This window comes from Bufo gargarizans, chromosome 1, assembly GCF_014858855.1.
Source record: "Bufo gargarizans isolate SCDJY-AF-19 chromosome 1, ASM1485885v1, whole genome shotgun sequence".
Classification (NCBI taxonomy): domain Eukaryota; kingdom Metazoa; phylum Chordata; class Amphibia; order Anura; family Bufonidae; genus Bufo; species Bufo gargarizans.
Genome location: NC_058080.1, coordinates 545,287,008 through 545,302,330, shown reverse-complemented (window position 1 = coordinate 545,302,330; position 15,323 = coordinate 545,287,008). Strand labels below are relative to the sequence as shown.

General features: G+C 45.6%; 1 protein-coding gene across 1 annotated transcript in view; it reads right to left on the bottom strand.

Annotated features, from left to right (window-relative positions):
- Positions 1–15,323, bottom strand: part of CDC45 (cell division cycle 45) — a 72,022-nt gene that overhangs the window by 41,789 nt on the left and 14,910 nt on the right. The window contains exons 3-9 of the mRNA XM_044289899.1: positions 12,271–12,363; positions 11,723–11,860; positions 11,466–11,615; positions 9,085–9,143; positions 7,625–7,673; positions 4,939–5,000; positions 4,563–4,613 (exon numbers count right to left, since the gene is read on the bottom strand). Of these exons, the coding sequence (XP_044145834.1) occupies positions 4,563–4,613; positions 4,939–5,000; positions 7,625–7,673; positions 9,085–9,143; positions 11,466–11,615; positions 11,723–11,860; positions 12,271–12,363 (602 nt within the window). The remainder of the gene's footprint in view (positions 1–4,562; positions 4,614–4,938; positions 5,001–7,624; positions 7,674–9,084; positions 9,144–11,465; positions 11,616–11,722; positions 11,861–12,270; positions 12,364–15,323) is intronic.

Here is a 15,323-nt window from a genome sequence, read left to right as displayed (position 1 = left end):
AATACACAAGGGTGTGCACACATACGGACCCGACCCCCCCCCCCGTCTGTGAAGCTGCCAGCTGCCCAGGTGGGCTACTCACGCAGGGGCGCTCTGAAGCGGTCTGCTACTTCAGCTGTGGCTCCTTTTGCTGCGGCTCTTTCTCCCTCTCCTGGTCCGACATGTCTGCGAGCGATCGATGCAGAGAACGCCGCGGGAAAGAGTGCTGGGAGCGCTTTATTGAGAGGCCCCGTCTACTTCCGGGTTTCGCCGGCAACCCGGAAGTGACGTCAGACGCGCGCGACTATGCAGAGCGTCCTTCCGGTCGGCTCCCCCACAAGGAGGTAGGCGACCTGCGGCAGCTCAGGGCAGGCTTCCCACCTGTAGGGAGCGTGACCCCGGCGTCGCCCTGCCAGCTTTGGATTAGTCCGCCGGAGAGCAGGGGATGATGGATGATGGACCCGTAAGGGAGGCCACAAGGACCGCCGATGCGGTCATCCAGGTACCTTTGAAAATAAAAAACGAGGTCCACTTCACCTCCCTGAAGCCAGAGAGGACTTTTCTCTGTCCTGGCCGCTATAGGGGCAGGAACACACTGGTGAATGGTGGTGGGAGGGGTCCTTTTAAACCTCTGTTCCTGCCCCTACAGAGGTCAGGGGTCAATCTCTCTGGGCCGTCATGGTGGTGAAGTGGAAAACAAGATTTTTGTGAACTCACCTGTAAAATATCTCGTGTGGTTCATTGTGGGACACAGAACAGTGGGTATAGCTTGCTGCTGCCGCCACTAGGAGGCGGCACTAGGCAAAAAAAAAAAAAAAAAAAAAAAAAGACTTAGCTCCTCCCCTGCAGGCTATACCCCCTCCAGCCTGGAGAAAGCATGTCAGTTTGTGCTCAAGCAGTAGAAACATGTGCAAAGTAAAGGAGAACGTAACAAACGCCGGTGGAAGCGAACCCGCTAAACACCCGACCGGCAACCAAACATCACTATAAACAATAATAAATACTGGGTGGGTGCTGTGTTCACGTCCTAAAGCAGTCCACGGGAGGGGGGGGGGGGGGGGGAAGCCCATGGAAATAGCACCCTCTAGAATGCTTAATGCACTGCTGCCTGTGAGACCCTGCGGCCCAGAGCAGCACTGGCAATGCCTAGGAAACACCTGGCAAAAAACTTGGTGAATGCGCACCAGGAAGACCAAGACGCTGCCTTATACAACCGCAAAGCTGATGCAGGGTGAAAAATGAATCACAAGAAGAGCTGACCGCTGGTTAGGTGTCTCGAACTCCACTGGGCGGTGCCTTGACCCAGGAGCGAAATGTGTAAGCAACTGCCAACAGATCCACCTGGAAACACCCCTTGGAGACCATCGAGCCCCCAAGGACCTCCAGGAATGACCAGGTAAGAATCCGCACGGCAGTAAGAGCCAATTATGGATAAGCAAACCTCCGAGCCCGAATCCATTCTGATGGAGAGCTCACTCTCGAGTGTGAGGGAGAAAGAAAAAGTGAAAACAATGTCCTTGTAGACATGGAAGGCAGCGACTACCTTCAGCAAAAACGAAGGCATTGGGCGGAGCACTGCCTTATGTGGGTACCTGACAAGAAAAAACGTATGTACAAGAAAAGGCTCCCAACTCCCAAATTGGCTGGGTGGAAAAGCCCACCCCCAGAAAGAAAAAAATAAAAATAAAAGAGGAGGGGGGGACTTGCAGAGAGGGGTCAAGTTCCTTACTGAAACGCCACCAAACGACCCACCGGTCGTATGGACGAAACCAGGTACCTGGCCCTAACCCTGGAAGCAGAACCAAAATCCCAGGGCACAGGATACATCTCTGCTAAAGAGAGACGCTCCACGGAAAGCGGTCAATTGGCAGACTGATGCCCCCACAGCTGTAGAGGCTTGCGGGGAGACTGAGAAGCTGGTTGATAAACCACAGAGAAAAACACCTGGATCAGGCACACCCAACCGCAGGCCAAAGAACCAATGCAGAGAAAGTTAGAAGTAAAACCGATGTGAGAATCACTGACAGTGAGGAGCTCCGTAAGCGAATATATATTGACAGTGTGGCAACACTGCTCGACAGAAATTTTGCCCAGACCAGGATAAGAGAGACTCCTGCAGGATGTAGTGCGATGACTACATCCAATGCCCCACCCGTACCTGAGAAAACACTGGTCACATAGGAAAATAAAAATAAAAAATAGCGATGGGATTCCAGAGCAGTGCCAGGCATGGCTACTGGCCATGTAGACCGAAGGGAGAGACAAGCAACATTCAGCTCAGGAAAAGGTGTTCGGTTCCAGGAACGAAACATCTATCAGCGGTGGTAAGGCGTGACAGCACCCCTGGACTGCCTGGCGAGTCTCGTAGTCTACCCACAGAATGGGCACTGAAAAAGTATGACCACCATCGGATTGACATGACAGTCATTACTCATATCGTAAGAGGTAATTGCAGATACAGGTAGCACCCCCAGGACCAATGGGAAGGCTTCACCTGTAAAAAGAGGGATGTGGTAGGCATCACAGCTCACCAGCCGGGACCGGAACCAACACCCTGCGCCAATGCAGATGAGTGAATAGTAACGTAGGAGCCACCAAGCCTTGCAGGGTGGCCTTGAACCGAGCCAGAAAAGGAAAAAGGACAGAAGAAAATAGGCCAGGGCTAAAGCAGATTCTCCATCTGAGACTGGTACTATACCACAGGATGATAGTGACTGCGCCAAACTCTGCCTAAGGAGGAACCCATGCAAGGGGAGCCCCAAGGCTATGGCTAGCACCATATTCCAACTGATGAGGGGACCACGTGGCAGAGGTCACGGAATGCGGCGCTAGAAGAATCCGCCACAGACGAAGGAGCTGTGGAGAGAGAACCATAGTATGTTGTGACAACGCAAAGACCCCTCGTACCATAGTAGCCACAGCATGCTCTGTCAGCGCAAAACTGAGGGGGAGGCCTGAGGACTTGACGTAGAAGTCATAGAACCATTTGTTGAGGACAAATATGGTGGAGACTTATGGAGATGTGGGTCTCTAGGACACTTAAGTGTTACCGGGTAACCCCCTGAGAGGACAGAGGGTGACATTCATGCCCCAAACCAGCACCTGCAAGAAAAGAGGATACAACGGGGAAATAGCCACGGTATCCACTGGCGACACCCATATACCACTAGGTGAAGAGTATAGGGCACCCAAGTAGCTATTGCATCTAGAGCCATGGCGTAGTTGAATTTCATCCCAAGAAGCTTAGTTATCCCCCCGTTAGCAATTACTAACTAAAGGGTAATGTAACAGTAAGCATGGAGATGTCAATGTGACTGAAGAAATAACCTCCAGTGGTAGTGCGATACTCTGCATAAGGAAGAGGGTAGCGCGGCAGTTAGAACCGTACCCAACAGTACTGGAAGTACTATGGAGTTTGGCAATGCCTACGTCGAGCACTGCCTCAGTGGTAGTGCAACCACTCCGCCACAAAGACAGAAAAACGCATATGGCAGGAACTGTATCCCAAGGAAGTGCAAGCACACCACCTAAGGAAAGGGGTGATGCATATGGTAGGAACTAAGTCCAATGGCAGAGAAATTACACCGCTTATGGACAGGGATAATAAATATTGAGAGTCCTGTACCCGGTGAGTAATGATGGCCACTCGTTTTTCTTTACTTAGCTGCTTTTTTCCTGCCCTAATACAAATTCTAACAGTCTATTCAGTAGGACTATCTGCTGTGTATCCACCTGACTTCACAACGCAACTGATGGTCCCAACCCCATTTTTAAAGGCAAGAAATCCCACTTACTAAACCCGACATGGCACACCTGTGAAGTGAAAAACATTTCAGGTGACTACCTCTTGAAGCCCATCAAGAGAATGCCAAGAGTGTGCAAAGCAGTAATCAAAGCAAAAGGTGGCTACTTTGAAGAACCTAGAATATGACATTTTCAGTTGTTTCACACTTTTTTGTTATGTAGATAATTCCACATGTGTTAATTCATAGTTTTGATGACTTCAGTGTGAATCTACAATTTTCATAGTCATGAAAATAAAGAAAAGTCTTTGAATGAGAAGGTGTGTCCAAACTTTTGGTCTGTACTGATAGATAATCTCTCTATCTATCTCTATCACTGTCACCCATTCTGGCACTTAACTGATAAACTACTCTGGCATTTTTTTGCCTACAGGGTTCTTTTTTCTGCCTTTTTACATTTTTAAAAAAGCTTTATTGAAATGTTAACAGTTTTTAGTCCCCTTAGGGAATTTTAAATCCCACCAGAGGTAGCTGGGTGATAGGGTATAGAACATGACTGGTCTGGACTAAGTACTCAGATGCCATGGTGACAACCATGATATCTGCAGGGTTAAACTACCAGGACCAGAGTTCTCTGATCCTAAAAAGTCATGATTCTAATGTGAATAGAGTCTAAAATGATGAACATACAGAAACAGATTCAATCGTTAATCATTTTTTTCAGGCAAGAAGAAAGCTCTGTCAGCAGTAGTATTAGAGACTTGTCAGCAGGTAGATATAAATGTATCTATTTTTAAGGTTTCTATTTTTTTTTTTTTTTTTTAGAGAGAGAAAACTTACTGAGTGATTCTGTCTTGAACCCACTGGTCAGTCAGGCCAACGATGGCCCACCTACAAGAGGGAGAAATAAAATCATGCTTAAAATCAGCTGTATCGATAGAGCTGACAGGAGAGCAGAGAGAAAGACTACGCACCAAGCAATCAGAGTTAAAAAAAAAAAAAAAAAAAAGGGTAAGAATCCAGGAAAACACATTCTAATATGCAAAGTACATAGAAGTAAAATCAATCCTATTTGACAAGCCCTTATGTAAATCCCATCATATATAAATACACTGAAATGACGGAGGAAAAGGCTTGACAAAAACTCCTTGACTTTTGTTTTGCAGTATTATTTATATATTGCTTAAGTCATAAAGACACAAATTTCACCACTTACCATAACATGTCATTAGAATCCTTTGACATGATCCAGGCCAACTCAAACATCATCATTGCAGACTGGCAAAGCAAGAGAACAACATACATTTAAAGCACAGAATGATATAATACACAAAATAAAAACCACCAATATGAAGACTGTCAGCTTTTAAAAAAACTAAACAAGTGAATCTCTAATGTTAACACGTATTCCCAACTATGATTTCTAGTGGAGATGGAGATTTCCTGAATATTTACTGGTTTTGAGTTGTTGCTCATCTAACCAAGCTCCTGGGGCTATACAGGCTGCTTGTTGGTCCATAGAGTGATAAGTTGCACCAACCACTTGCAATACACAAATATATTTGAACATTTTTCTTTGTAATATTTTCATTAAACAAGTGAGATGGAGAGAGGATTACAGAAATTTACACCCTCTTTATTCAAGTCTGTACCCAGTCTTTAGTCCTAGCCCTGACCGCTAGAAGTGAATGGGGCTTCAGTGAAAAACGCATTGCATCTAGAAGAAAGTGCGCATTGTACCCGTGTGGAAAAAACTGAAAGCATTCGAGGACAAAACTGACTGAACTTGCTTACAAAATGATGCGAGTTTCCCTGAACGCACCCTGACAATCCGTATCGTTCATGTGAAAGAGGCATAAATCCCCACGGAAAGTCACAACACAAACGAGACATAAACCAGGTATTTACTAGCTACGTCTGAAAAGTCTCAACATGGTTCCAGCAAATATATACGGGAGTTAAAGATTGTTACTGCTCCTCTGAATCCACACTGACGGTGGAAGAGAGCAGGCCTCATTCATTTTAACTGACGGAGTGCTGCCCTCCCACATCCCATACACTGTTGCCCCATATACTGGTCACCCCACAACAGTAATCAGAGCTGCACCAAATCACAAGTAGATCTCACAAACCCCCCCCCCTTCCCTACAGACTAATCACATTCCGACTCGCCATCCCCACTGCACCCCCCCAAAGTATTCAGAGAGCTTGTTCCCTATCCCCCACCCAGCAATCATTTTCAGTCCCACCACTCCTTCACCTAAATTAGTTAGAAAGCAGTTTTCCCTCCATAACCAGCCTCCCCTATGCCCCCAGCAATCATTTTCAGGCTCACCATCTTCCCCCTACCCCCAATCTGGTCACAGCGCTTGTTCTCCTTTCCTCCCTAGCCCACCATCCTTCTCTCATCCCAAATTCATTAACATGACCTATTAAATGTGTGGCAGTCTTCAGGACGGGGAGGAGGGGAAGTGCAGGGGTAACAAGCAGCCAGTAGCGTAGCAGTCTCATTCTCTGTTATTGCTCCTCTTTGGCGGGAAGAGTGTGCAGAGACGTAGTGTATGACATACCTGAAGGTTTTTTCATTAAAAGTTCAGCGCAGCAACAGCCGGGCATCTAACAAATGGCAACAAGACTGAAAAGTCTTCTTGTCATCATTTAGCCACAGCTGGCGTGCCAGCAGAAGGAGGCCTGCGTGCCACAGGTTGCTGACCCCTGCGTTAAACACTAAAGTCATTTCATTCAATGATTATCACTAGAGAAGAATATCCAATACATTTCTCGCCAATGGAAAAGATTTGACAGAAATGAACACAATCTGTCAGCAGATTGTACCAATTAAACTAGCTGACTTGTTGCATATGTGTTGGCAGCTGACAATCTGTGTTGGTTCCATGTTCATATGTACCCACAATGCTTAGAAATAAGATGTTTTAATATATGCAAATGAACCTCTACGAGCAAAGGGGGGCGTTACCGTTACACCTAGAGACTCTGATCTCTGAAAGTGCCGCATCATGACTGCTGCCTGGCCCTGTCATTAACTCTTCTTAAAAGGGGTTGTCCCATCTCAGACATCGCTAGGATATGCCCCCAATGTCTGATGGATGCGGGTCCCACACCCTCACCTACCTCGTAAACTGAAACAGTCCCGTAGAAGTGAATGGAGAGGTGGGTGCGCTTCCCATTCACTTCAATGGGACTTCCGAGAATAGCCAAGCATGGCCCACCTCTGGGACAGGCACCTATTAGACATTAGGGGAATATCGCTAGAATATGCCCCCAATGTCTCAGATGGGAGAACCCCTTTAAACATTTTAATGCATTTTTTTTTATACATGCTTTGTTGCATTAAAGTGATGATTGACACTTAAATTTACATGGGGTTATTAGGTTTATACTGAGAATTATATAATGAAATGCTTGCTTCAATCTGTTCCCTACATCTTGCTAACCTACCTAGTGTATATTACAAAGAAGCAGAGGACAGATCAATACACCAAGGCTGCAAGATGAGACTACATAGGGTTTGATTGTAGTCCGTTAGCTCAAAGATGCATCAGTCTATATAGAAGAAGTAGTTAATAAAAGATGGTAAGGCCTTTTTAATACAAAATGTTTTCCCTAGTTGCTTTATTTCGATGGATTGAAACAGCGTAAAAATTATTTACGCACATGGAAATAGTCTATGACCATCACTGCTGGTTGGATCATTCTGCAGCATAATTGAGGTTAATGTGATAACTATCATTCATTATTGTAACTTTAGGAAATTGTGCATCTTTTACACTAAAATAACTAAACAGGCCTTACAAAATATCAAAATAGAAACTAGAGAAGTGCAAACAAATGAGTTTTTACAAAGAAAGGGGTGAAAACTATATAAGCCATATATTACTCACAGACGTTCCATGGTATTCATACTGTTCATAGTCAAAAAGGATCTCTCTCCTGTAGGATAGAGGGGATAATGTGAACAAAAAATATAAATCTTTGAAAAGGCTAAGAGAATGCACATAAAATAAAAGCTAATATTTATGACAGATTTGAAAAAAGGATACAGCCTAACAGCCATTCACATTGCACGTATTAACAAGTAATGACCCATTACCTATTTTATCTATGTACTACAAATGTTCAACGTGAGCTCCATTGGTGACTAGATGTCTAGACACTTGCCAGTATATCCTCTGATATGGACACCACTTTTTCAGATCCTGAGGCTGGGGGCAGATTTAACAAACTGGTGTAAAGTAGAGCTGGCGTATAGCAACCAGATTCCACCTTTCATTTTTCTAAGAAGCTGTGAAAAATGAAAGGTGGAATCTGAATGGTTGCTATGGGCAACTAAGCCATTTCTACTTTACACCAGTTTGATAAATCTCCCCCAATGAGTTTTTGATGTAGCCACGGAGAAAGAAATTGCAGGGTGTTAGATCTGGTGATCATGGGGGCCAGCGCAACAATGGTTGAGCCAACATTCCGGTATCTATGAACATCCAACTGGAAATGAGGATGAGCACCATCCAGCTGATATGTTATGTTTGGGAGATCTCAAGCCATTCCCATAATATTTCCAGGTAGTAGTGGCCAGTGATCATACACAAAAGGAGGACAGTAGACTTTGCTCCTGGTCATTGAACAGAATACATTTACTTAGGGAGAGTCTCTCATTAGCTTGTTAAGGGCAGGTGGCTATTCTAAGCCCCGGATCCTTACTTTACGGCAACTGACCTTCCCACTTGAAATTTCTCCTTTTCCAATAGGCCTTGCAAGACCATGTAAAAGTCCTGGTGTTCCAGTCTGTCATCAGTTTTCAGCTCCTCAAAAATCTGTAATCTGTATGGCTTACAACGCAGGCGTTCTAATAAGATACGCCATATTGCGGTTTGTGCCACTTGTAGCTCCATACTAGTCAGCTTGGTCGACTTTCTAGGACTCTCACGCAATTTGAATCCTGTTCACGGTGTCTTCTGAAGTCTTTAGGTGGCCCAGACTTTTCCCATGACAAACAGCCAGTGGTTTCAAATTTTTACCCAATGCAAAATGTACTTTCTATTCGGAGCACATTTACCAAATTTATTCTGAAAAGTATGCTGTACTGTCACAATAGACCCCGTTCTAGCAAATTCCAACATGCAAAAAGCTTTTTCTTGCTGCAATGTTACCATATTAAACCTGCCCTTCTGTGTAAAAGGTTTAAACTACCTAAAAGGGACAGATTTGTGACAAGCGTCTAGAAGAAAACTGACTGACTATTACCCATAGTAAAACTTTCATTTTTCAAAAGCAGAATTTGCTTCATTTAACTACAGGCACCGTCCCCTTTTTGAATCACCCTGTATATAAAAACGTCTCTTACCTACGTGCCTCCCACTCTCTTCTCTGTCGTCTTCTCTCAATTCTTCTTTCTACAGCTCCCTAGGAAGGAAATCACGAATATCAAATGACAGATTTGATATGTTACACTTGAATCCTTAACCTCTTTATGACAACACAAGGTAAATTAACGGGTTGATGAACTGGGCTTTGTACCTACAAGCCAATTAATATGTGAATAATTTGATGGCACTACACGCTCCTGCATGCCGTGTCACTGGCAATCGCTTAATCCAAAGCAGTTACACAGAACTGAAATAATCAGTTTCCAAATCACACAAAACCAATGAAAACAGTGCTCATATCATATGCTCCCTGCTACACCACATTGAGTGCGGCCCCCCCAGTATAATAATGAAAAGCCTAAGGCAATATTCAAAAAAATTAAATAAAAATTCTTTAAAAAGCATCCCCAAAGTGCACAAACCGACACCCACCAATTTTAAAGGGGTTCTGCAGTTTGTTTAAACTAATAACAAAATAGCATGAAATGCTTGAGCACCTGATACCCATGAAAAAAACCTGTGTGCAACATGCTGCTTAAAGGGGTTCTGCAGTTTGTTTAAACTGATGATCTATCCTCTGGATAGATCGGCATCTGATCGGTGGGGGTCCGACACCCAGGACTCCTGCTGATCAGCTGTTTGAGAAGGCAACAGCGCTCCAGAAGCCACGCCGATCAGATGCTGATGATCTATCCAGAGGATAGATCAGTTTAAACAAACTGCAAAACCCCTTTAAGCAGCATGTTACACACATGGTTTTTTCATGGGTATCAGGTGCTCAAGCATAAATTTCATACAATTTTGTCATACAGAATAGGTCAAACATATGATTACCCCTGGCCACCAATTTTTATACCTTTACTGATAAATTTCTTTACTTTGATGCTTACAGAACATGTACAGAGGAGTTGTCTAAAGGTAAGGGAGAGCTATACATGTAAAGATAAACTAGGGTATTTGTTTTTAGCGCTATGTGCGCTGCGAGCGTGGTTGTGCCAGATACTCCTCATCCCGCTAATCACCTGTCTTGTGCTCAGTGCCCCATGGTTATAAATTATCTCAGGGCCATAATTGTTAATGATTGGATTGTGTGAAAGGTGAAGGCCTGAGTGTCAGGAGAGGTGTGCCCGCGCTGCCGATATGACTGTGTGAGGAACATCCCCCTGACAGCAAGCATCAGACACATGGCCATCATCCCTGACAGAGCCTTAAAGTTCATACCACCAAATGTCCAAGTCTGTCTAATGTGCAGAAATATACTGGTATATGTGCACATACATCCACGCTTAGTTACATTGATAAATAAAAAGTTATTGCAAGAATAAAATAAGCAGAGAAGTCTCAATCATTCTTACATTGAAAATTGTATATTTTTTTGGCAAAAACCGACCAGCCCTATGCTATGATGACGTCACACATATTTGACATTGCTATTTATGGGAGAAAAAGAGGCTTGATTTTGAGGGTAAATATTAATTGAACAAACTACCTTAAAAAGGGCTGTCTAGTATTTCCTTTAGGCCTCATGTACACGGCCGTGATCCGCGGCCGAGAGCGGACCGTGGAAACCCGGCCGGGATTCCTCCTGACAGCATGAGCGCACGGCGTCATTGGTTGCTATGACGCCGTGTGCTCCCTGCTGCCGCCGCAATACAGTAATACACTGGTATGATCTATACCAGTGTATTACTGTACTGTGGCGGCAGCAGGGAGCACACAGCGTCATAGCAACCAATAACACCGTGCGCTCATGCTGTCAGGAGGAATCCCAGCTGGGTTTCCACGGTCCGCTCTCGGCCGTGTACATGAGGCCTAATATTGATGGCTTATCCCTAGGACGGGTCATTAAATCTGACTGGCAGGGGTCTGACACCCAACAACACATCAATCAGCTGTTCTGGAATAGTTCCAGTTCCAGAAAAACTCAGTGGACCAACATGGCTCTGATGTTGGTTACTGCAGCGCCACTCCCATTCACTTAAATAGCAGCAGTAACCAGCTTCATCCAGTACACAATGAAAGGAGCTGTGTAGTTCGGGTGCCGAAGCTATTCCGAAACAGCCAATCAGGTGTGGGACCCTTTCTGATCCAATATTGATGGCTTATTGTAAAGCTATGCCATCAATATCAAGATACAGAACAGTTTGAAACGCAGCCGAAAAACTGGTTTCCTATTTATGACCATTATTCCAGAATAAGATCAGTAAATTTTAGTATATACACTCCAATATTCTATAAGAAAGCTGCTGTGTCCTTAAAAAAAAAAAAAAAATTTGAAATTTTCCTTTGGTCGTGAAGGCCCAAAACAGCCCTGGTTATGAAAGGGTTAAATAGCAGACCTATTTTGGACAAACTGTACCTCATCAAAACGTCTCCTTTTTCCAGAAGGCTCAGAGCCTTCACTTTCATTCCCAGAATCGTCTTCATCCTCGTCATCTTCATCATCTCGGAAAATGTCATCATAGGCCGGTATTTCCAGATCATCGTCCTGTTTAATAAGCAACTTTATCTGTAGAAAACGCAAGGAATGATTATTCATGATGATTATGATGATTGTGATACAAAAAGAACGTGCTAAAGATATCCATTATCAGCCATTCCAGATGTCAGACATACCTGGGTGTCATTGTATACATTTACTACATCTATCGGTCTGTGGGTGTCACATATGAAGAAGACTGCCTCTTCCTGTGGTTGCAGAGTCTCCAAAAGATCAACATTTGCACCACAATTGAGGAGAGCAAAATAACGAAACTGAAAAAAAAAAAAGTTACAAAATAAATAGTTACCACAAAGCCTTTTACAGTCGTGACTTATGCTTCTAAAGATGGATTCTGTAATAACAGTCATAACACTAATAAGGGCATTGTGCATAAAGCCTCCAGACAAGGACTCAAACTTTTATTAAAGTACTATAAATTTTAAATCAATTGAGGCAAGTCTGACAAAACAGATTTCTGGCCAGTAAAGTTTCAGATTTTAAATGGAAATCAGCAAATAGATATTTTTTCTTGAAATCTCAAACAGTGTCTCGTGTACTTTATGCAATGCCTTTCTTTACCTTTCAGGCAAGAGCCAGGGAAGGCGATTTTCCTGAAGATCATATCTGGGTCTAATACTTTGGTGAAACATACCCTACATTTCTAATTGTACAAACAACGTACCTGTTCTTTGTGCTCAAGGAAAACTATTTCAAGTTCTTGCCAAGTAGAAACTGGAACTAATGTATACTGGACATGGTCACACTGAAATAAAGCCTGATGAAAAAAAACATTTTAATCAAAATGCCATGGATCAGGCGTCTAAGGGTACTTCCACACTAGCGTTATTCTTTTCCGGCATTGAGTTACGTCCGAGGGGCTCAAATCCGGAAAAGAACTGATCAGTTTTATCCTACTTCATTCTGAATGGAGAGCAATCCGTTCAGGATGCATCAGGATGTCTGCAGTTCAGTCTTTTTGCCTTTTCAGGACGGAGATAATTCCGGAACCCTTGATAGCATTTTTCCCATTGACATGCATTAATGCCAGATCCGGCCCAGAGTGTTCCGGAATAGCAGTCTGCGCATGCTCAGACCGCAAAAATGAAAAAAAAGGGAAAAAATAAAATAAAAATTATGCCGGATGACACGGAGAGACAGATCCGGCATTTCAATGCATTTGTCACACGAATCAGGATTCGGCTGACAATTGCCATCAGTTTGCATACGTTTTGATGGATCCGGCAGGCAGTTCCAGCGACAGAACTGCCTGCCGGAATTCTCTGCGTGTGAAAGTACCCCAACATCATAATATAAGCTTCATCTGAGTAAGGGCTCATTCACATGACCACAAGCAGTCTGTGCCCATTTGAGTACTGCAAACTGCAGTCTGCAATGCATGGGCACCGGCTGTGTGAATGTCGCATTGAGGCATGGACCCTTTGACTTGAATGGGACCACGATCTGCAACATACAGCAAAAGATAGGACATGTCCTATCATTTGAGGTGTGGAGGAATGGACCCTTAAAGGGGTTGTCCCACTTTGCTTTTTCAATCTTACCAGCAGTAAATGTCCTGATAACTTCCTGGTTTGGCTCCGGCAGTTGAGTGAAGGCCGGCCACGCCTCCTCATGACTCACCCTGAGAGCTCAGTCCTTGCGTGCTCGTTCATGTGGATGAGTCATCCTTCTGGAGCCGACAATGTATGTGAGGCCCCCCCCCAGTATAATAAACATTGAGTGCGGGGCCCCCCCCCAGTATAATATACATTGAGTGCGGGGGGCCCCCCCCCCCCAGTATAATATACATTGAGTGCGGGGGGCCCCCCCCCCCCCAGTATAATACACATTGAGTGCGGGGGGCCCCCCCCCCCCAGTATAATATACATTGAGTGCGGGGGGCCCCCCCCCCCCCCCAGTATAATATACATTGAGTGCGGGGGGCCCCCCCCCCCCCAGTATAATATACATTGAGTGCGGGGCCCCCCCCCAGTATAATATACATTGAGTGCGGGGCCCCCCCCCAGTATAATATACATTGAGTGCGGGGCCCCCCCCCAGTATAATATACATTGAGTGCGGGGCCCCCCCCCCCCAGTATAATATACATTGAGTGCGGGGCCCCCCCCCCCCAGTATAATATACATTGAGTGCGGGGGGCCCCCCCCAGTATAATATACATTGAGTGCGGGGGGCCCCCCCCAGTATAATATACATTGAGTGCGGGGGGCCCCCCCCAGTATAATATACATTGAGTGCGGGGGGCCCCCCCCCCCAGTATAATATACATTGAGTGCGGGGGCCCCCCCCCAGTATAATATACATTGAGTGCGGGGGGCCCCCCCCCCCAGTATAATATACATTGAGTGCGGGGGGCCCCCCCCCCCCCCAGTATAATATACATTGAGTGCGGGGGGCCCCCCCCCCCCAGTATAATATACATTGAGTGCGGGGCCCCCCCCCCCCCAGTATAATATACATTGAGTGCGGGGGCCCCCCCCCCCCCCAGTATAATATACATTGAGTGCGGGGGCCCCCCCCCCCCCAGTATAATATACATTGAGTGCGGGGCCCCCCCCCCCCAGTATAATATACATTGAGTGCGGGGGCCCCCCCCCCCCAGTATAATATACATTGAGTGCGGGGGCCCCCCCCCCCAGTATAATATACATTGAGTGCGGGGGCCCCCCCCCCCCCCAGTATAATATACATTGAGTGCGGGGGCCCCCCCCCCCCAGTATAATATACATTGAGTGCGGGGGCCCCCCCCCCCCAGTATAATATACATTGAGTGCGGGGGCCCCCCCCCCCCCAGTATAATATACATTGAGTGCGGGGGCCCCCCCCCCCCCCCCCAGTATAATATACATTGAGTGCGGGGCCCCCCCCCCAGTATAATAAACATTGAGTGCGGCCCCCCACCAGTATAATAAACATTGGTGGCGGTGGGAAGTGCCAATGAGGGTTATAAAAAAAAATAATTAACTCACCTCCACCAATTGATCGCGCAGCTGACGGTCTCCTGTTCTTTCTTTAGGACCTGTCAAAGGACCTGTGGTGACATCACTGTGGTCATCACATGGTACATCATATGATCCATCACCATGGTAATGGACCATGTGATTAGCTCAGTGACGTCACCACAGGTCCTGAAGCAAGAACAGGAGACCGGCAGCTGCGCGATAAATTGGTGGAGGCGAGTTAATTTTTTATTTATTTTTTTAACCCTCATTGGCACTTCCCACTGCGCCACCAATGTTTATTATACTGGGGGGGGGGGGGGGGGGCGCACTCAATGTTTATTAGCAGCACATCATGTCATCATCTCTTATAGATCATAGCAGTGTATCACTGTATTCCGGCAGCAGGATGGAGCGCACGGCGTCCTCGGTTGCTATGACGCAGTGCGCTCCCTCCTGCTACAAGAAAACAGTAATACATTGATATGATCGGGCGCCCGCGCATGCGCAGAACTATGTGACGTGCGCGCTCACAGTGTGAGTGAGGCCGGCTGTAGGATCGCAATAGTTACCAGTGCGCAGGTGCGGCATGGATGCGGCCGGCAAGATGCGGCCGTATCCATGGGATACCAGCACAAACAAAGGGGAGTGAAAGTAGTGTTTTTAGGCTAAATGCTATGTTTTTTTTTATGACATGTATTAGAAGAAATATTCAGTGGGGGGCAATGATTTAATGTAACCCTATTTAATGAAGTGGGACAACCCCTTTAAGCCCATG